The following is a 22,124-nucleotide window of genomic DNA, read 5'->3' as shown; positions in this document are numbered from 1 at the left end:
TGTTTCAGAGTTAAACTGCATCTTCACTCGGGTGGTGGTGCTGAACAGTGGTTATTTGCATGTGTCGCTCTGGTCGAATGCTTCTGGCTCGTGTTACCGTGTGTAGTGACTCGTATGTTTGCATTTTGATTTTGGGCGAAGTGTTGCTTTGTTGGCGACACGTTTGGAACAGTGGGCGCCCTAATAAGTGGCCCACTTTCACAGTCTTTCTTCTCTTGTTGCTCTTTTTTTTTTACTTGATGAGACGCATGAACAGCACCCTGAAAGCACGCAAACCATGTTGGTGCGATCATTTTCCATCCACCGCTTGTTTCACTAAAGCGGCAGAAACAATTTTGAATTAAGGTTGACCGCGCGCCGCACGAATAAGGCGGACGACATAAGCTCCAACAGAGATGTGTGCCGGTATAATGTCAATCATATGTCAATCTTACCGTTCACAGCCGGCCGATCCCATTGGTAACGCGGACGGTGCGCCACTCTGACCCTTCGACGAAGCCTGAAAAACGCGAAAAAGAAGCGGCATCACATAAAGGCATCGCCACAAAATCGAGGTCATGCGGCCCTGCTTTCGCCGTCGCGATCTGCTGGCGATCTGAGCGACTGAGCTATAAAGTGTACGCCCAGCTGAGCAGGAGAGACTACACGGCTCGCGAAAAGCTCGATTCGTTTGGTGCGAAGGAGAGCGCCGGACTTATTTGGCTCCGCGGTGTTTCGATCGGCCGAGCTATATAGCCGTGATCTGCGTGCGTCCATGCATCAGGTGATTAATAAGTGCGCGCTAGTTGATTCTCAAGCTGGACGACGAATGAGTCGCCGGTGTTATAAAGGAAGTCGATATAAGGAGCCGCTAAAGAAAGCAGCCAAATCTCTGTGTGCATTTGTCGAGCATGAGTTACTCGAGTAAGGAAAAGTAAAAAGTACACACCGAGAGAAGTGTTCCGATTATTTATGCTAGGAAGAGCTCGATGGCTTCCAGGGGAAAAAAATATTATAGTAAGAGGCGGAAAGCCTATGTGTGTCACCGGACAACTTCGGGAAGTGTGATGCTAAAGCTGGCGCCAATCTCGGGATTACTGATATAAGGCGACCCGCCGTGGTTGCTTACTGGATGTATATGGTGTTGGGCTACTAAGCATGGGAGGTTGCGGGATCGAATGCCGGCAACGGCGACCACATTTTGGTGGGGGGCGATATGCAAAAAAAAAATGAAACACCCGTGCACCTAAATTTAGGTGCACGTTAAAGAACCCCAGGTGGGCCAAATTAATCCGGACTCATCCCCTCTACGGCGTGCCTCACGATTAGATCGGCATTTTGGCAACCCCGCGCGGGTAACAAACACCCCGTAACTCAGTATAAGCCTCGTGCATTGCACACTGCAACTTCAGCTGCGTTCGATCTGTGGCGCGTAGAAAGCCACTGCCATTCAACAAAAGCGGACCACGCAAAGAGAGTACAGAAATCGAGGCTATACGCACACTACGAGAGCTCGCCGCAACGTTAGAGGCTTCCGGTTTCCGGAAGACGCCTGCGCGTCATGGACGCGATCGAAAGGGGGGAAAAAATTAGGGCGCCTGTCCGTCTCGTTTGACGAGCCGTCGACTATACGTTGCCCCCTCCTCGCACTGCGCAGGTGAACGAGTACCAGGAGCGCTGCAGGCAACGCTACTACCAGGAGCCCCGACACACGCTGCAGGTCGACTGGATCGACTACCTGGACGAGGTGAGGACAGCGTCGTATACCATCCTTTCTTTTTTTTTTCGCTTTCGTTAATATTAGGTTAGATAGATTCCATATCCAACACTACCACTATTATTAGTATTCTTACATTATTTTGCATGTCCGTTTCGCCGCATAACTATGACTATCCAGTACACGAAAGTAATCACGAGTGTGACGTGGTAGCTACGTCATGCTCACGTTTCATGTTACGACCGATACGGCTCCTCATCCGCTTCCGTGTTGGTTAAGCAAGTAAGGCAGAGCTCCTCGCGTCTTCGGACATGCGGGAATGAAAAATACGGCCCCGCGTTGACGTCACCTACGAAGGTCTCAACTCAATCGGTCAACCGTCTTTTCTTTTTTTCTTCTTTTTTTTGCGAATTCGCCTTATCTTTGTGCATGCCTCTTTGTGGGGCACAAGACTGGCAGCGAATGCTACCATTTCGTTTTCGCGCAGAAAGAGGGAAAAGGTCCCACTACGTCGATGATGATTATCGCATAGTTGCAACACACACACGCGAAGAAACATGGCTCTTCGTTGCCGTTCTTAAATTTAGTCTAAAGGCTTGCAAGCGGAAGGGTTCCTTATGTTCCGACGTAGTAGCGCATCCATGAGACATCTTATGTCTTATGGACAGACTACTCGTTAAAATGAAATAATTCTCAATATAATTCTCAATGTAACTTTTTTTCTTTCCTTTGCTTTCCTTTTTTGCTACTGTGATAAACTGAGCACTAACCTGAATCTGAACCTGAAGTTTGCATGCTTTGTCCGTTTGTGTCTACACTTATTGTAAATAGTGTGTGTTCCACACCTTTGGCGTCTTTTATTTATTTATTATTTTTTTATGGCAATGAAGAAAAAGAACATTCTGCGGTCACATAGATGTAACATCTCTGCCTGTCACGCCGCGGTCCGGGATTTGATTCCCCATCGGGACCTTTCCTCATTTTTTTCCCCGCTCGGTTATTTTCTTTTTCCACCTCAATTCTTCTTTTCGGTAGCCTCTTGGACGTGCCGGAAAAACATTTCCGTCACTTAGCTCTGACAACGGCAGAGACAGCAAGCGACGCGTCCTCACTGCCGCTCGCTGCAGCCGCATCAAGTGCGCCGCCGGGTCATGCGCACAAATGTGCACTCATTGCGCTGTTGGTGCAATAAGTTCATTCCGCTTTCCTTACACGTGCTCTGTAACGCATAAAAAAAACGGCGCAAGAAGCTTACTTAAACTCGTGGCCGGAGCTGTCCGACGCGTAGCATAGTCCGGCGCAGCAGTGATGACGACACGCTGCTTCGTGCCGCCTCGCGCCTTGTGAAATGCAAGTCGCGAAAAGCGTAGAGTTTCTTGCAATTGCTACGTGCAGCTGTGAGGCTGGTACGGGAACTGAAAGCAGGGCAGTTCAGCAAGCATGAGAATGATGGACACACTGCGCGGATTTGCCTAAACCTCGTCCTCCTGGCTTTATAAATGGCTTCGCGACTTCGCAGAGTGATCATTTCTAACAATGTGCTGCGTTGTATGTAACCAAATAAACACGATATTACAACTGGCCGAGGGCAGGATTCGAACACAGGACCGCTGGCACAGAAGCTCGATATTGAAGCCACTACGCCGTGGACGCACGGACAAGCGGAACCACTATTATTGGCAGCGATTACGCTTGCTGGCAGAGTGTTACCTTCTGTTTAAATTTAAAAAATATATTAATTGTTTTGAAATTGAGGTCAAATTTAAGCCCAAATAAAGCGTAATAAACGAAGCCACAAGAACGTTTGAAGCCCCAAGCACGAACACCAGGCAAATCCATTCCCATGGTACCCGCCGTGGTTGCTCAGTGGCTATGGTGTTGGGCTGCTGAGCACGAGGTCGCGGGATCGAATCCCGGCCACGGCGGCTGCATTTCGATGGGGGCGAAATGCGAAAACACCCGTGTACTTAGATTTAGGTGCACGTTAAAGAACCCCAGGTGGTCGAAATTTCCGGAGTCCTCGACTACGGCGTGCCTCATAATCAGAAAGTGGTTTTTGGCCCGTAAAACCCCATAATTTTTTTTTTTCCATTCCCACGGTGACTGAACGATTGCAGAGCCAGAGTGCCCTCCAGTCATTGCAGTAAACACTATGGCGAGAAGGCTTTCGCCACGACAGGCGAAGTGCCGCAGACGAGCGTAGCAATCGGAGATTTTAGATCGACGCAAAACTGCCCGCGCCTTGCGATAGTTTCCGTACTTGTAATATTAACCATGCACTGGCTGCAAACTGTTCAGCGTTCTGCCGCATGATTTTTTTGTTGTTGTTGTTGATTGCGAAGTTTAAAAAAAAAATGGCTGTGGCTTAGGTAAGGTTAAGCCCAGGATGCGAAGCATACTAGCCTTTATTTTAGTTGTTGAACCACTGTTTAGCCTGGTGAACTGCTGTTGCTTGGCTATATTTGGTTCGGCTAGACGAAGAAACAACTCATGCATTACTTCTTCGCCTTCAAGAGTGGAACGCGACAGCGTTCCCGTCGACCCGCCAAGGGGTGTAAGACAATGGGCTACAGGGCAGCGACTACGCGCCCCGCATTGGACGCGGTGAGCGTCGAGCAAAGCAGCGTTCGGCGCGGCAACGAAATGTGCGCCTGAGCAAGAGACGCACGCCTTAGAAACAGCGCGTTTCTAAGGCAACACCGCATTCACTAGAGGCGCTTTTGTACCGCTTTGAAGCGTTGTACTCGTGGCTCAGTGGTAGCGTCTCCGTCCCACACTCCGGAGACCCTGGTTCGATTCCCACCCAGCCCGTCTTGCAAGAGTTGAGCCAAAGCCACTTCTCCTCTGTCGTGACGTCACGGTGTCACGTGATTTCATGGTCACCGCCGCGCCTGAGGAGCTGGGTTGAGCCCTCGTAATATGCTTCGCATAAAACATTTTTGTGCGATTCACTTACGTTCCACTCCAACCTTTAATCTATAACGTATCGAACACAGACACCACACTGCTTGTTTCGTTGAAAAAGCGAGCGCCATCAGCCCCGTTGGCTCGCTACATTAAGTACAGACGAAGCAACATCAAAGTAGAAGTGTGTATATTCTACGGAGACGGCGAACATTCTATAAACACATGCAGAACTATATCATGTCTTAGACGGCGACTCACCTGCACGCTGCCACTGCGTAAGATTTTTCTTAATGGTCTGCCTAGCGATATGAATTAAGCAATCTCCCGAAGAATCGTCAACAAAGAATTTCTTTGAGCGACTCAGCGACATAGCAAGCGGCACGACAATACTCACTTGCGCCTGTTCGCAGACGAAAACTGTAGGAGATTTTTCGGATACATAGCGGTCAGTGGAGATAACTGTATGGAGAAGTGTATACACCGCTTCTCTGCTTTCGCCATTTAGCGATTCTGTTAATTTGTGGATTTCACTTTCGACCTATACTATAACGTAATAGTTCTGCGGAAACCCGCAAGGTGGAGAGAGGTAATTAATGAAGGGAAATGAGACATCCACCCTAGCGTATAGCTAAGTGCTACAAAGGAAACCCATACTGGTTCCTCGAAAGAAAAGCTTCGCAGTTTAAGAAGGGTTTCCTTTGTAGCACTTAGCTACGTTTGGGTGAATGTCTCATTTCCCTTTAATAACGACGTATACTATGTACATCTCCGGAATTGCGAAATGCTGCAACACGGGCGTACTTCCACCGATCGCTTAGGGGATCGATATAGCGAAGGGTAATTTCATGCATTATCACATAGCATCGCGTCGAGGTGCACACTAATTGAAATGCACTTTCCTTGCGGTGAAAGCGTGCAACGACACCGCGGAAGTGGGTGCAGCAATTGTTGCAGCAATGATGAGCACAGCGACCTGCGCGGGCTATACGCCGAGACAGGCAGCTACGAACAGGAAACAGCGCTAAACGAAAAAGAATCATGGGGTTTTACGTGCCAAAGCCACTTTCTGATTGTGAGGCACGCCGTAGTGGAGGACTCCGGAAATTTCGACCATCTGGGGTTCTTTAACGTGCACCTAAATCTAAGTACACGGGTGTTCTCGCATTTCGCCCCCATCGATATGCGGCCGCCGTGGCCGGGATTCAATCCCGCGACCTCGTGCTCAGCAGCCCAACACCTATAGCCGCTGAGCAACCACGGCGGGTCGCTAAACAACAGGACGAAGAGAGGGACACAGACCACAGCGCTGACTAACAACCTCTTTGTTCTTTCGGTCAGCACACACACATACTCTACCGCTGTCTCAAAGCACAAAAGCAACAGAAATTCAACATGCGATGGGGCAATAAATTGCAATCAATAAGATAGGAAAGCTATCTCCTTCGGAAGGAGAGAAATGGAGGGGAGGCTTTCACGTGCTTTGCCGCTATTATGAATATGAAATGCTTCGAAAATAAGTCATCACGGTATTTTGACAAATAGGTCCCAACTCTAAAAGACGGCTTGCAGCCACATTCGTTGCAATGCAACTGACTATCTCTAGCTTGTTTTTCAACCTTGCTTCAGTGTTCGCGCTTGCGGTCATTGGTGCACGGCCCTGTTTGATCGATATAGAAACGCTTGCATGAAAGAGGAATCTTATAAACCACACAGTCACAACAGTCAACGACAAACTTCTGTGCTTTTTACAACTTTTTTTTTTTTGTTCTCGGCCAGCCGATTGACTTGGTGGCACAGTCTACCTAACTTATTTCTGGCAGTGAACAACAACCTAACGCCTGCCCTGGTGACAACCTTTCTTGAGATTATGCGCAACCTGGTGCAGATATCTGACAACCGCAACCATTTTCCGTGAGTGATTTTCAGATTGACCGGCTGCCGACTGCTTTCTTTTAAGGCTTGTTGCGAGGCTTTCAGCGATGCCAGTAGGCAGCCACAACACACACGCACACAATAAGCGCAGCTGAGGCGGAGGAATCGTGTATTTAGCTGTTCAGCTGGCTTATGCCCGTCGTATGCTATAACGTGAAACGTGGGAATAAAAACAGCGAAAAAACGTTGTACGTGCTTCCATAAAAAACGCTACCGGGTCCGTCTAACGTGCAGTCGTCCACAACATTTTACGGACCAAGGAATCTGAGAAAAAGCTCTAGATCTCAGCAGCTTCACAATTGTGTTCGCGTGTCCAGCCACTGCTTGACGATGCGAACAATATAGTGATGTCCGGTTTTGCTGGCTACTTTTACAGGCTGCTCGCAACTTCTCACTTTTGCTAGGACCCGTGGTCCGTAAACTTTTGTGGGTGACTGTATCTGCAAATACTGTTGAAGGGAGACGTCGGTCGTACGTTTAACCACAGCCATAATGCTATAAACGGCTACGATAACCTCGATTGCTTGGCATGTGCGCAAATTTCTGCAAACACGCATTTGAATATTGCCACTTCTGCCACCGAGCAAACATGCCTACCAGGAGCAGAGCAAAGGTCTTGCGAGAAGGAAGTTAGTAGTTGGCGTTCGGGCTGGCTCGAAGTTCATTCGTCAATTAACTTCCATCGCGCACGTGTGCACACTCTCAATAACCCAGCATTCGGCATTTTTTCCTCAGTTGTGGTGGTTAGCGTAAGGGGCACGTGCAGCTCGTGGCGCGCGTGGAGTTGCGTTCTTTCGACGGCCGTGTCTGAAGCAGGAAAGCTTTAAATAGGAAAGTTAGACTCGATCGCATATAGGCAAAATGCTAGATAGCGGTACGGGTAATGAAACGTAATTAAATCAAGCAGGCTAGGTGACTATTTGTGCCCGCCCCGTTTCAAAGGGGATGCCAATAAATATCATCATCATCATCATCATCATCATCGGCATCATCATCGATATACCCAGAGCACGACCTTCGGGATTGGCTCAGGTCGTAAAGGAAAAATCAGCAGGAGCCATGTCACTACGACTGTCGACGGTAATGCATTTGGCATTGAATCCACACAGCGACACAACGTATTGTCACCGTCGAAACGAGTTGTGCATGAGGCAGGTACTGCAGCGCGACTCCTCTATCACGCTTCCCCTAAGAACACTCGATGCCATCTGGCGCACCCCTGCCGCGAAGCCTGCGCGTGGCCCGCGAGATACGTGGCGCGCCGGGGAACGAAGCTTGAGGAACGCGTCATGCGGTGACCGGGCTCCTCCGTCTCGCTTCTTTCTGGACACGCTGCGCCATCCGGTGGCACTGCCGAGAAGTGCGCGCGTCACCTCCGAGATGAGAAGCGTGGCGCGCCGGTGCCTGCGAACGCTGAGAATCGTTCCCTCTCTTGCCGCACACTCAGTGGCACATACTCGGTGACTAAAGCTGGCGAGACGTTCGTTGAAGAGCGGCACATACCCAGTGCGTTCATGGCGAAGCTCGCTAAAGCGTCGGCGTCGAAGGCATTCATTGAAAAGCGGTATCTGCCCAGTGCATTTGTGGCACAGCCTGCTAATGCGTCCGGGTTGCTGTTCTTGAGGAAACTTCGTGACGAGGGTTTGATTCGGCCCAGTATCGGAGAAATCTAAGGGATCTTTTTAATAATAATAATATTTGGGGTTTTACGTGCCAAAACCACTTCCTGATTATGAGGCACGCCGTAGTGGAGGACTCCGGAAATTTTGACCACCTGGGGTTCTTTAACGTGCACCTAAATCTAAGTACACGGGTGTTTTCGCATTTCGCCCCCATCGAAATGCGGCCGCCGTGGCCGGGATTCGATCCCGCGACCTCGTGCTCAGCAGCCCAACACCATAGCCACTGAGCAACCACGGCGGGTAAGGGATCTTTTTCGTCATTGTAGGGTGGCACATGGCCAGTGGCGCAGACCTAGTTACCCACGTTGGCGTCAAAGACGTTTATTGAAGAGCGGTATACGCGCCTACTTGCGCGTAGAGCCTCTTCGATGACTCAAGCTGTCATCGAAGAGGCTCATTGAAGACTAGCGCAGACCGAGTGACACGCACCTACAGTGACACATACCCAGTGTTTCAAGTCGGCGTCAAAGAGTTTCTTCGAACAATAGTGCCTACCAGTCACGCATCTGACGTGACCCATGTCGGAGTGAAAGAGGTTCGTTGAAGAGCGGCACATATATAGTGTACACGTTGCCACATACTCAGTGACCCAAGTTGGTTCGACGGTCGATTTCGAACCCTGTTTCCTCCGCACGGCAGCCCGATACGCTACCCATTCGACCACTGACTACTCAGTGATCCAGGTAGGCGGGAAAAGATAGATAGATAGATAGATAGATAGATAGATAGATAGATAGATAGATAGATAGATAGATAGATAGATAGATAGATAGATAGATAGATAGATAGATAGATAGATAGATAGATAGATAGATAGATAGATAGATAGATAGATAGATAGATAGATAGATAGATAGATAGATAGATAGATAGATAGATAGATAGATAGATAGATAGATAGATAGATAGATAGATAGATAGATAGATAGATAGATAGATAGATAGATAGATAGATAGATAGATAGATAGATAGATAGATAGATAGATAGATAGATAGATAGATAGATAGATAGATAGATAGATAGATAGATAGATAGATAGATAGATAGATAGATAGATAGATAGATAGATAGATAGATAGATAGATAGATAGATAGATAGATAGATAGATAGATAGATAGATAGATAGATAGATAGATAGATAGATAGATAGATAGATAGATAGATAGATAGATAGATAGATAGCGCCCTAAAAGTGCGTGAAGTACCCTAAGAATGTTAACGCATTGAAACAGTTTGTAACGTTCACATTTCCTCGCCAGAGCACAACAAATCAGTCGTCATGGATTTTTATTAATTTGTTGCACAATTTGTTATCAGGGACGAAGATACCCGAATGAGAATTCTTCTGCCATGCTGTCGATAGCAGATGTCATAAGACGGCAGGCTCCTGAAATGAGATATCATTATCCTGCGTCGTGATACCGCATCCTCACGCCTTTTTCCTGCGGAAAAGCTTGAAATACAGCCAAGTTCGCTCATGGCCAAATGTCTCTATAGCGGGAGGTTAGAGATAACAACGGTAATTACGGTAGAATTTAAGTAGTATGGCTAACAGCACATGTACTGAAGGCGTTAGTCACCGGTTATCACACACTGGTGACGATAAACAGTGGCGATTTCATTGCAAATTAGTGGAACGCAAGAAATTAGGCCGCGCAGCGAGACCTATAAGGTGTAGTTTGAACGCATGTACTGAAAAAGTAAGTAGTTATGCGGGAATATAAAAAAGGTGGCCTTCATATTAATCCGTGACGCGGATGGCTGGCCTTCAAGAACATTTCGTGTATGTAGGAATTCCGCATTTCTCAAGGCCTCCTATACAGCTGTGCATACGTGGAACCAATATGAAAATTAATTGCTGGTGTACATGCAAGACTGCCTATCTTTCTTTCAGTGCTGAAATTATTAATATATAGTGGACGTTTTCCACCCCGCAGATCAACAACCAGAACTCCACCGAAGTACAGCAGCAGTATAGTGCGGATAATTAGGCTATAGTTGGCGCATCATTATCGGGAAACTAGGACGTGCGACGACGGAACACGAAGACAATTAAAAATACAGCGCTCGTTTGAGTTCTTTTCCAATCTGTTCGCATTTCGGCCCGTCGCAACGCTCTACTTTTCGAAATAATAAGGTATAGTTAGGTGATACAAGTACGCCGGCGTGGTGAAGCACGCACACGCCCTTGTTAGTTTATATAATTTGGGATGTAACGTCGCTCGAAACTGCACGATGGATTATGAGGGAGGCGGTTTAGCAGGGCAGCTGCGGATTAATTTTGATCACCTGCAGTTCTTTAATGCGTACCTAAACTTAAGTGCACGAGCGCTTCATTTTTTTTTTCATTTCACTTTTGTCTCTTTCGAAGTGCGGCCCGTTGGGATTCGAACCTGCCGCTACCTCAGCAGCAAAACTTAACGCCATAGCCGCTGATCCATCGTGGCGGCGGCTATGTTAATTCTAAGCGTGCGTAAAGCGAAAAACTGCATACGCCCGTTCGCCTATAGATTAACAATTAAGTCACGGCTCAAAGAAGCAAATTAATCACTACACGACTAGTGTATTTTGCACAGCTTTAGAGATTTTGTAAATTTCTAACAACGTCCCCGATGCGCCTATACAACTTCGAAATCTGTCCCCGATGTCCCCTTTCCACAACGCACACACTATTACGTTTAACGTCGATGCGCATTGTATGTTCTCAAACTGCGAACGTTTTCGTCCACCGACGAGCATAAGCAAACTGATTCAGCGCAAATTTGATAACCTCAAACGGCGTCCCCAGGTCCTACAACGTTGCAGTTTATTTAACGTGTTCTTCCCAAAGATACAAGATATGCCTGTTTCCTATACAATGCTCCGCTTAGGCATTACCAGAGTCCTTAATAGGTTAATTATATCAACAGCTTCATCTATTAAAGGACTGCTGAATGTCTAATATTTCTGAAACGGGGCACTGTTGAGAAACCCCGCGGATCTAGAGAAACTAACAGAACGTTGACATTCTCCCAAAGACGCCAGCAAATTACCTCACACGCATCTAAACTTGCCGACGGATCAAGCTCGATACACGCCCGGCACCCTCTCCCGAGTTTACTTCGCCGACTCCGATTGTTCTCCCGGGTGATTTCCGTCGACATCTCGCGACATCGCCACCGCACTACCAGCTGCAACAACAGCTGCATGCGGCTGTAACCGGGCGTCGTGGCGTTCTGAGGTCGAACGGGGTCCGGAACGAACAAGCGTACCAGCGAATAAGCCGGCGATTTCGAACGCCGACACGGCTGGCGAGCGTCCCTGGCAAGAGGGTGGTGGTTGTGGTATAAACTTTATTTAATGAAGGCCAAAAAAGAAAAGAAAGTTAAGATGCCGCCGTTCCGTGGGTGGCCTTCAGGCTGCCGGTCGTGGCCACCAGATCATGCCTGGCGGCGACTTCCGCTGCCCAGATCGTTAGCCGTAACTGGACATAAGAGGCGCGATTCCGCGACCGGCATTGCCCGCCCGCGCAGGCCGCGGGGCTCGCCGGTATAGTCGCCGCCGTCCCCTTGCAATGAGATACGCGTGGCCGGGGCAACACCGAATCGCAGATCACCTTTTTTTTCCTTCTGCATACACAGCTGCAGTGTCTACATGCTGTAATATAAGAAATTTTAAAAACGGCGGTGATTCTCTTTTTTGTCTTTCTTTCGTCACGTTCCGCTGAAGCGAGAAACGACTCACAAGGACGGCGGAAAACCCGGAACGAGCGAACTTCGCAGCGGAAATCGCGCGCCTTCACTCGCGCGATTTTTGTCGCAGCGATTACCGCGAGGAAGTAACCTTGCGCGAGCTCGCTTATCAAGTGATGTACCGGCGATATTCGGGAACACTGTGAATGTTTTCCATCCGTCGTCGTGTTTTTTTTTTGTTTGTTTTTTTTTCGTGAGGCGGGACCATTTGCGAGCTGCGAGACATGGTGCAACGTATCCGCGGTTTAATCCAACGAGTCTCCTAACTGATCAAGTCGGAAATTCTAAGTAGATCACTCTTTTTTTATGTTTTTCGAGCGGAAATTTCTCGTGATGATGACACTCACGTTATTTATCGCGGGGACACAGAGACAAGGAAACAACGCCAACACGCGCTACGGCGCACTTTGTATTCAACCGTGGTTTTATTGAGAACCGACAGCGGCTTTGTACAGGAAGTAAAGCTGCCGTTTTCGTCTTAGATATAGCTCAACCGAGCAAAACAAGACTCTCTTACTCGTGGTGTGTACACGAACCTGACATGCTACTATGTCCCAAATAGCTTATTACTTGTTGAACCTTGAACTCTCATGAAGCACATTTTTATGTTAGACGTATATGTTGAGTCGTCATATAGTGCATCTCCTGGATACAGACTTATGCGTCGTTTTATGTTACACGCGTTTCGATTGCTTTCATACGGCTCGTAAACAAGCTTTAGAGACTTCTAACTGCTCATTTCAAAGAAAAGGTAGCACACCTTTAAAAGGAGTCACGTAAACGATATATGAACTCCCTCCCCCCCCCCTCCCTCCACATCCCGCCTTCAGCTCCTGATGATACCGATTATACACTGGATGTACACTGGAAGAGCGTGAAGAGGTTAACATATGAAATGTGCTCTATGGTTTTGTGCTGGTTCTAGTTATTGATTAATAATAAATTCCTGACTAGGATCACACGAAGGTCCTGCATATTCAAGCTTAGACTTTACAGGGCTGTTTTATGTAATGTTAATTTATGAGAAGACGGTACCCTTGAAAAGTTGCGGTGTAGATAACTGAACGTGCGATTAGCATTATTAATAGATAGTTAACATGACTTTGCCAATAAATATTGGCAGTAATGTGAACTCCTAGATAATTATAAGAGGTTGCTTCGTCTAGCACAGAACAATTAACACTATAGATGGGAGGGTTAAAAGTAGCCGATTTTAGGAGGATTCTCTTTACCACACACACACACACACACACACACACACACACACACACACACACACACACACACACACACACACACACACATATATATATATATATATATATATTTGTATATGTAGCAGGAGCCTCAGGTCAGAATCCTGCGGCACACTCGAAGTAAGTGAACAGGAAGTCGAATCGAAATCACTAGCTGTCACAAATTGATCCGACAATTCAGATACGACTCTTTTCCCTTTTCTTTGGTTGCCTCTTCATGTGACATATTTTAAAAGCTTGTGACTTTGACGTCGAAATGAACATTTGGAAGTAGCACCTAATCGTGTTGTTTTCGTCTAAGTTGCACTGAAGCGATCGTGTCTTACAAATCGCACCAACTCGCCAAACAACGTGTACCACTGACTGTAGTTCCGATGCTCCTTAGCCGTGTACATGCCGGGCCGGCTGACGGCATAAACACACCCGAGACAACTGCCTACAATGCTGTCTTCTCCCGTTTCTACACGCAGCTGGCCGACGAGATCGGCGTCAAGCCGAACCTGGCACGCCTCGCCGTCAAGGACCCGCAGCTCGCTTTCCGGCTGCTGGTCGGGCCCAGCCTGTCGTACCAGTATCGTCTGCAAGGGCCCCACACCTGGCCCGGGGCGCGGGACGCCATCTTGGGCTACGAACAGCGCGTGCGCAGAGCGCTCTGCACGGGACCCGACTTCACCGCCACGAAGGAAGGAAAGGGGACGCTGCTTACCAAGCCCAGCGTCGAGTTCCTGCTGCTCATCACTCTAGCTGTGCTGCTGTTCTCGTGGCTTCTGTCCAGCGGTCTCTTCTTCCCGCAATCCTGGTCGCCGCCTCTGCGTGTCTGACGAAGGCAGAGCGAAGTGCAACTGACTCTTCCAATATGCGCGATGTTCTCGACAAGAGGAGTGCGAGAGTTATTTTGTCCCTGTAAAAGGGATTGTAACATTAGACTGGTGCTGGAAACACCTTATTAAAAGAGACAGCGCATCCGAACGTGCTCTCTGGTGTTGCATATTGGTCTTCGTGGTACGACTGAGTTCGAAAACTTACACAGAGGTGCACACAGAAGTACCATTGTTGTTCCTACCTCATAGAATCGCGTGTGCCAACAGGGTGAGCTCAGTGATCGCAAGGTTTCGTCAGGGTGAAGAAAGCAACATCGCCTTAGTACAAAATATATGCGACAGAGGAGACATCGGTCGGGTGCGTACCAATGTTGTCAAGCCAAAGAATCTGTGAAATGTTTTAATGTTTAATATTTAATGTTAGCTCCCGGTGCACAGAGCAATCGGATCGCGCAGTCCTCAGAATTGTCCCTGCGGCGATGAGAACAAGATGTTATACCGGGCCGTTCGCGACGTGGGATCGCGTGCTACGCGCACGGGGCGTACTTGTACGTCCATCCAGCTGGCAATTTAAAGGGGCAGCAGCGACTCCACCCAGAATTGTGCTCAATTGTAGCCTCGAACCACGCACGATGCTGGCCTCGACGAACGTCCTTCCCAGGCTGCCCGCAACCTATAAGCAAATGACATTTAGGCGAACCCTAAATGCGCCTACGTATACTTGCTTCCAAGCACGCGTATACTTTGCCCCATTATGCAACCGTCGGTCGTTTTTCCTCCAATTTCCGGGCTAAGGCATCCGCGCTCATTTGCCTAATGCGAGACTTCCGGTGTAGTTTTGTGCGCACAAATTCGCGCACATCGCACGCGCACGGTGTTCCAATCTCAAACAAACAGTTCGGTGGGTGGTCATGCAGCCATGATTTCGTGGCGTTTCGGCTCATTTGCTCGATTCGCGCTTCTCGAAACGGGCCCGTGGCACGCGAGGTCTGCGCGAGCTTAAGGCTAAATAGGGACCACGTGACCTATACTACCTCGCGGCATGCAATACTGCACGCGCCTGCATTTTGCGGTCGGTTCGGTCGACCTTAATCGTGGGCGATTGCAACCCGCGGAACGATCCTGCACGAGATTCGCGCGTGCTTCAACCCCACACAAGTCGCCCTGCGGCGCAAATCGGAAGCCTGTGTATATAGCGCGAGCAAAACGCTTTCGCTTATTGCAGGTCCCTCGTGTCCTGGCGCCGTATCGTGGAGGTCGACCGCTCGCGTTTACGTCGGGACAGATGTTTTTCTTGTCGTCCTCGCAAATTCCCCTCAGGGCAGCGACCGTGGCGCGCTGCATGCTTTTTTTTAACGCAATACACTTCGAACCTACAGGGTGTGTACCCCTGAGTTTTCAGTAACTCGCACAACATGACATGCATGAGTAATCGGCTTGCTCTTTGAAGCGAGACGCTGTACCCCCCGCGATTAAGTGTACCGAATGTGCAATATTCCGTGAGATGATCCCGGTAATTAAAACTGAAGAACTGCTTTGATAGAGCCTCAGCCGTCGAGACAGGGAAAATGAATCGAATCAAATAAAAACAGGATGGGGGATATACTGCACAGGAGGAAGATGATCGTTGAAGAGGACGAATGGACGGACCCAGGCGCAGCCCGTAAGTAAACAGTGTACACGCCAATTTTCCCGGAGCGCATTTTATCGCCGTTGCGATAGCTAATGGAGACGTCCCTATACGGTATGCAGGGAATTCCCCTTGCCTCAGCAACCATGAATGTCCTCCTCAAGGTAGGCGCCTGAAGCAGTCGGCAGTCTTTTGAAAGCCTGAAGTATTAGGCGACAGAAGGGCGAGGTAGTCGGCGTCTGGTGTTTCCTGGTTGCCTTTCAGCCAAGAACTGACTGACGTCCCACTACTTCTCATATATTTCCGGTGATCCCACGGGAACCAGCATATTCAGCATGACGGCCGATGGTCATTCCATTGTATTCTGTATATATAATGTTGCACTTCTCCATATACCGGGTGTCCCAGTTAGCTTAGACCAAGATTTAAAAAAAAAACCAAGAGCTCTATAGAAATCGTACCGACTGCATAGTAGCCGCAGTCGTTTGTACTTACAGCCAGTATTTTTCTCACCACGAATTATTAATTAATTATTTGCTTTTCACTAGCAACCTTCTTTACTGCTGCGCTGCGAGCGCTGCGAGCCCGGTACTTTCCCGTAACGAACGGCATGCGCGTTATCAGCATGATAGCATTCCCGACAGGAAAGTAGAGGGCGCGGCGTTTTCAAGAAAGGAAACGCATCAAGGCAGATGACGATTATCGTTGTGTGTCAGAAGGGGCACTCCAAAGGGTGTAAACTTTTCTTAGAGTGTAAAAGGTTCACTATAATTAAAAGCAACCATTAATGCTTCGCGATGAAAAAAATACTGGCTGTAAGTACAAACAACTGCCGCTACTATGCAGTTGGTACGATTTCTCTAGGGCTCCTGGGTTTCATTTTTTAATCTTTGTCCGAGTTAACTGGGACACCCGGTATAATTTTCCACGTGGACCAATGACGCTGCAATCATTCGGATTAAATCTTGCCAAAACCTTGCGGGTCGCGAAGGTCTCGCTAGGCGATGCAACTCAGAGTCGGTCAATTTATGCGCTGAAGCCTCGCGAGCACGTTCGCGTAACTCGCAATAAAATGCACCCCGTTCGTCAAGACGCAGCGAACCATCAAAGCTGCCGAGAAAGCTCGAGCATCACGACGGGTTTAAGGAAAGGTACGGTATACACACTAGCTGCTGGCGTCTCAATCCTGAAATGCGTACTTTGTGCAACTCTCGTAAACATGGACAAACCATACGTTGAAAAACCGTGCCCTCGAAAGGCATGAACGTACGCCCTGGAGATGCTTAAGCACTCCCTTGCTCTTTGCCCTTCTAGAGTCTTTGGCGTACACCCATTTCCTTTGCGATTGCTGCACCGCATTCATTTCAAGTTCGGCTGCACTAAAACAACGAAGCCTTAATATGATAGCGTCTGGTAATTACCTGTACGAGCCGAGTTTCCACACTTATATTCATTCATTCATTCATTCATTCATTCATTCATTCATTCATTCATTCATTCATTCATTCATTCATTCATTCATTCATTCATTTGTTCGTTTATTTAGTTTATCTTATTTAACACAATAAGCGTATAAATCATGCTCGTTTAACCCTTCGTGACATCGTGCTTTGCACTGACCAGCATAAGAGCACAGCCACTCATCCACACTGGCGCGTCCGTTCACACGACGCACATTCACGTAGGTCAGGGCAGTATGGTGATCGAGTGGACTAGACGAGCCGGTTGCAGGTCGGGCTCGCGCAAGTACGTCAAGACATAACGGGCCGGTTTCCGCGTTCGCGAAACCTTGGTAGCATTTCCTGTCGACAATGCTATCATGCTGATAACGCGCGTGCCGTTCGTTAGTGGAAAGTTCCGGGCTCGCAGCGTTAAAGAAAGGAAACGCATCAAGGCAGATGACGATTATCGTTGTGTGGCGGAAGGGGCGCTCCAAAGGGTGTAAACTGTTCTTAGAGTGTGACAGCCGCTATATAGAGGGGCTCTATGGCGATGTCCCTAACTCGAACACAGCCTTACAATGCACAGATAGATATTTTTAATGAACTGAAATAATATAAAGCAGACATAGGTAAGATACTAGACGGTAATAGACGTAGTAAAAGCAAGACTCGATCCAGCAGGCTAGGTGACTATTTGTCGACGCCCAGTTTCAAATCGTATACCATAATAAATAATCGATCATCATCATCACCTTCGTTATGGACTTGAGAAACAAATGGACAAGGACATTTTCTTTTCTTCTTTTTTTATGCGGACTTGTCATATATATAATAATGTTTGATATGTGATATTTGTGTGCGATAAGGTCTACGTTGGCTACAAATTCAAGCAATGCTTCCTGTTATCTGCGATATGTCGCGAACAAAGCGATCATGGCTACACCCTTACTCTAAAAACGTTTACACCTTTTGGGGTGTATCTTTGCCACACAATACACTCTAAGAAAAGTTTACACCCTTTGAGTCATATCTTGCCACACAACAATAAACGTCATATGTCTTGTCCGCATTTTCTTTCTTTAACGCTGCGATCCCGGTACTTCAAAATATCGAACGGCATGCGCGTTATCAGCATGACATAGCATTGCCGACAGGAAAGTAGCGGGCGCGGCGTTTTCAAGAAAGGAAACGCAAGCAAGGCAGATGACGATTATTGTTGTGTGGCAGATATACACCCCAAAGGGTGTACCTTTGTCAGAGAGTGTTGAAAATGCTGCGCTCGTTAATTTTCTGTCGAGAATGCTCTGTCATGCTGATAATGCGCATGCCGTTAATGACTTCGAAGTACCGAGACCGCAGCGTTAAAGAAAGGAAATGCGGGCAAGACAGATGGCGATTATTGTTGTGTAGCAAATATACACCCAAAGGGTGCAACTGTTTTTAGAGTGTAAGCAAAACTACACATATATATTTTAGGTGGTATCTTGCCGCACAACAATAATCGTCATCTGCACTCTTATACTCTTAAAAAAGTTAACACCCTTTGGGGCGTATCTTGTCCCGCAACAATAATGGCCGCCTGTGTTGCCCGCATTTCCTTTATTTAACGCTCACTCGTAGAAAAATTTACACCCTTTGGGGCGTATCTTGTCCCACAACAATAATCGTCATCCGTGTTGCCCGCGTTTCCTTTCTTTAACGCTGCGAGCCCGGTACTTCCCAGTCACGAACGGCATGCGCGTTATCAGTGTGACGCAGCATTCTCGACAGGAAAGTAGCGAGCGCAGCATTTTCAAGAAAGGAAACGCAAGCAAGGCAGATGACGATTATTGCACTCTTAAAACGGCTGCACCCTTTGGGGTGTATATTTGTCCCACAAGAATAATCGTCATAATTGTGTCGAGAACGTTATGTGACGCTCATAGCGCGCACGCCATTCGTGACCTGAAAGTGCCGGCTGCGTGGCGTTAAAGAAAGCAAAAGCGTGCAAGATAGATGAGGGTTATTGTTTGGGGACAAGATAAACCCCAAAGGGTGCACATTTTTTTTTTAGGGTGTAAGAATGTGTATTGGGGGGGGAGGGGGGGGGAGGGGGCCTCACAGACTTCCGTTGCCTTGTGAGCTTTCTTGAATGCTTGAATGACCGCTGAGGTCTATGTGTCCGATTGTAGGCAGCTTATAGATAACAGCTTTTATGACGAACCTATTCCGGCGTTCCAGTGGTTGGTGTATGTGTTTTTACACAACTATGCCGTAATCAACCGCAATCAGATTAGCTTTCGTCAAGACCAGCTCATCAATCAATAAATCAATCAGTCAATCGGTCAATCAAGCAAGGAAGGAAGCATTCACGGACTCGTCGAGCTCTGCGCGATCTGAGAAGAAGCTCCCGCTATTATTGCCGTGACGAGGAAACGAGGAAATCAGCGACGGACAACTACTTGCGCAAATGTAGGCTTTCTCCTCAAAGAAGAGGCTGCCTAACCCGTGCACGAGAAGTTCATGCAAACACCGCGTTCCCTCCGGCCGTGTCGGCATGAGTTCTCGTGATATCTGAGGCTTGCACAATTCCGCTCATTTGCAGCACCGGATCATGCAAAGCAAATATGCTCGCCTGTCACTCTTCGAGAGCTCTTCCACTGTCGTACCACCGAGCGATCTTCGCAACTTGTTCCAAGCCATACCGTTTGCTCGGGTGCGTTTGACGCAAGCACGCGATTTCTCGCCGGTTTTCACCCCTCCAGGCGAACGTAAAAATGAAAAGAGAGAGAGAGAGAGAGATGGAAACCTTATAGGAGGTATGCGCTGACGTCATCGTGGCCGCCATCTTTTTGTACAGCCAGCATGGTAAAAAAGCGCTTTATCTCGATCCGCTTGTCACCAGAAGCACTGTGGAAGCTAGTGAAAAGTACAACAAAATGGTGTGCGGTGTCGTCACTTGAATACTCCCTAAACTTCCTGTTGTTTGTTGTTGCATTATTCGTCAATGCGTCACGAACATCCCCATTAACATTTCACATCAACGACGATTAATCATATGCGGTACGGCACTGTTCTCCCGCACTGTAAATATTTGATTCCATGGACAAGGGGATCTTTACACCAGACCGCGCCTCCTTCGTCTTAAACGGAAGTGAGTCACATCGACGAGCTCCCAATTTGAACAGGTAAGTCTGCCCGTTTTTGATTAGAGTGGGCCGTGTTATTGTCAACCTTCCCACCGCCGAGTTCCATCGAACCAATAAATCAACCAATAAATTAATTAATCATACACTCCCGAAAGAGAAAGGCATCTGAGCGCGGGCTATTGCTCGAGTAAACGAAGAGATCAGCGACGAACGACTTGCGCAACTAGTTGTTCTCTGCTCCAGAAGAGAGAGAAAAAAAAGGATGATGACCTACGCGCGAGGAGTTCATGCAAATATTGCGTCGATCCCGCACGTCTCGAGAGCTTTCGTGAAAACCGAGCGCTCATTCGCAGCCACGCATAGCAGAAACGTGGTCGACATAGTCAAGCCGTAGACGCGCAAGTTTCTCGGCGAATCCTTGGCTGGCAAGTCAGCGAGCGCACCTGTTCTCGCACGTCGCGTTAACCCCTTCCAAGCCATGTAGGCTCTTTGTGCATGCACTGTACGCAAATGCACAATCTTCTCTGTTTCCTCTGCGCCACGCCACTCTGCTGGCCACATCGATATCATCAACATCATCATCACCAGGAGTATTCGACTTGAAACAAAGTGGTACACGCCACCAAGATAGTTTTTTAGCGCTTCTGGTCTAAATACGTAAATTACAAGCTAGAGAATTAGCACACACACACACACACACACACAAACACACACACACAAAGAATTCCCTCCATCAAACTTTCTGAACCACTATCCGGAACTTTGTTTCAGTACGCCTCCGTTGTTTGTGGTCTAACTACTTTTCTCCCTGCTAATTTCTGTGACATGTTTACTTTCTTCCCCTGCTATCTCTAAACCCAAGGGCTTCAAGGAGGCCAGAGCAGCCTAAACCGGCAGCTGGGTGGATATCTTCTCATTCTAAAAAAACATTTTCCATCATTTCTATAGCTTTACCGCAACAAGCACATGCTTCTTCCTTAGTGTACATCGTTTTATAACATCGCATTTAAGACATCCTGATCTCCCATGGGAAAGTAAGGAACTTCCCTTTGAGTTATCATAAATTGCTTCTTTCATGATTTCGTTTTTACCTCTTAGATACTAATAGCAAGCCTCTTTTCCATTGCCGCCACCCAGAGGATTGCCTCAGCCTCTCTGACTTTGCGTTTGACGTTCTTCATTGCCATGTTGCTTAATATACCGGTCGCACACTTGTTGGTAAGCTTTCTAGTTCTATGCCTCTACCACTTCCACCGTGGCCACGGTGGAAGAATAAACTTCCACCGTGGCCTCTACTGTGAGTCAGTGTTCTTCCTGTACAAATGCTTCGACACTCTCGCAACCCATTAACTTTCCTTCGTATTTCTCAATCGTTCCTCGAAATCAATTTTAGTCACAGCTTCCCTCACTTCAAAACTTGTCCAACACATATAATCCTGCGCAACTTCATTTGTAATCTTCCCGTGAGCGCCCAATGCGAGCCGTCCCCCTGACTTTTGGTTGCCATTGAGTCCTAATTGTACCTCTGATTTCAAGCAAACAACTGCATTTCCAAACGTAATTCCTGGAACCGTTACACTTTTCCCCATACCCCGGAGCAGCTCGTACCTATTTATCCCCACAGCGCTCTGTGTTTCATTATGGCCGCGTTTCTCTTCGCCTTTGTTATTACTGTTTGACTCAGAAGTTAGCAACAACTTTAAGGACTATATTAACACCAGTTTGCAAAATACTATGTATCTTAGTCCTGTTACACCTACAGAAATAGCACACATTATTATCAATTTAAAGAACAGCTCTTCTTGTGGTTATGACGGTATTAAAATAGCACCAATTAAAGCAGTCGCGGATTTATTATGTTCTTTGTGACATAACAAATATTGTGTTTTCTACAGG

General features: G+C 47.6%; 1 protein-coding gene and 1 long non-coding RNA gene across 5 annotated transcripts in view; one reads left to right on the top strand and one right to left on the bottom strand.

The window, feature by feature from the left end:
- Window positions 1–14,028, top strand: part of LOC135906298 (flavin-containing monooxygenase 5-like) — an 85,441-nt gene extending 71,413 nt beyond the window's left edge. For both annotated transcript variants that reach the window (XM_065437626.2, XM_065437627.2), the window contains 2 exons: window positions 1,637–1,726; window positions 13,678–14,028. In XM_065437626.2, the coding sequence (XP_065293698.1) occupies window positions 1,637–1,726; window positions 13,678–14,028 (441 nt within the window). The remainder of the gene's footprint in view (window positions 1–1,636; window positions 1,727–13,677) is intronic.
- Window positions 1–15,047, bottom strand: part of LOC135906299 (uncharacterized) — a 41,316-nt gene extending 26,269 nt beyond the window's left edge. For 2 of the 3 annotated variants that reach the window (XR_010565687.2, XR_010565685.2), the window contains exons 1-3: window positions 14,271–15,047; window positions 13,914–14,024; window positions 435–499 (exon numbers count right to left, since the gene is read on the bottom strand). This is a non-coding gene — a long non-coding RNA (uncharacterized lncRNA). Of the gene's footprint in view, window positions 1–434; window positions 500–13,913; window positions 14,109–14,270 lie in introns of all 3 variants that reach the window. The other variant, XR_010565686.2, reaches the window with a different exon arrangement.
- Window positions 15,048–22,124: the final 7,077 nt, after the last annotated feature.

This window comes from Dermacentor albipictus, chromosome 5 (genome assembly GCF_038994185.2).
Source record: "Dermacentor albipictus isolate Rhodes 1998 colony chromosome 5, USDA_Dalb.pri_finalv2, whole genome shotgun sequence".
NCBI classification, from domain to species: Eukaryota; Metazoa; Arthropoda; class Arachnida; order Ixodida; family Ixodidae; genus Dermacentor; species Dermacentor albipictus.
The sequence above is the reverse complement of the archived record's forward strand: the minus strand, read 5'-3'. Positions and strand labels throughout refer to the sequence as shown.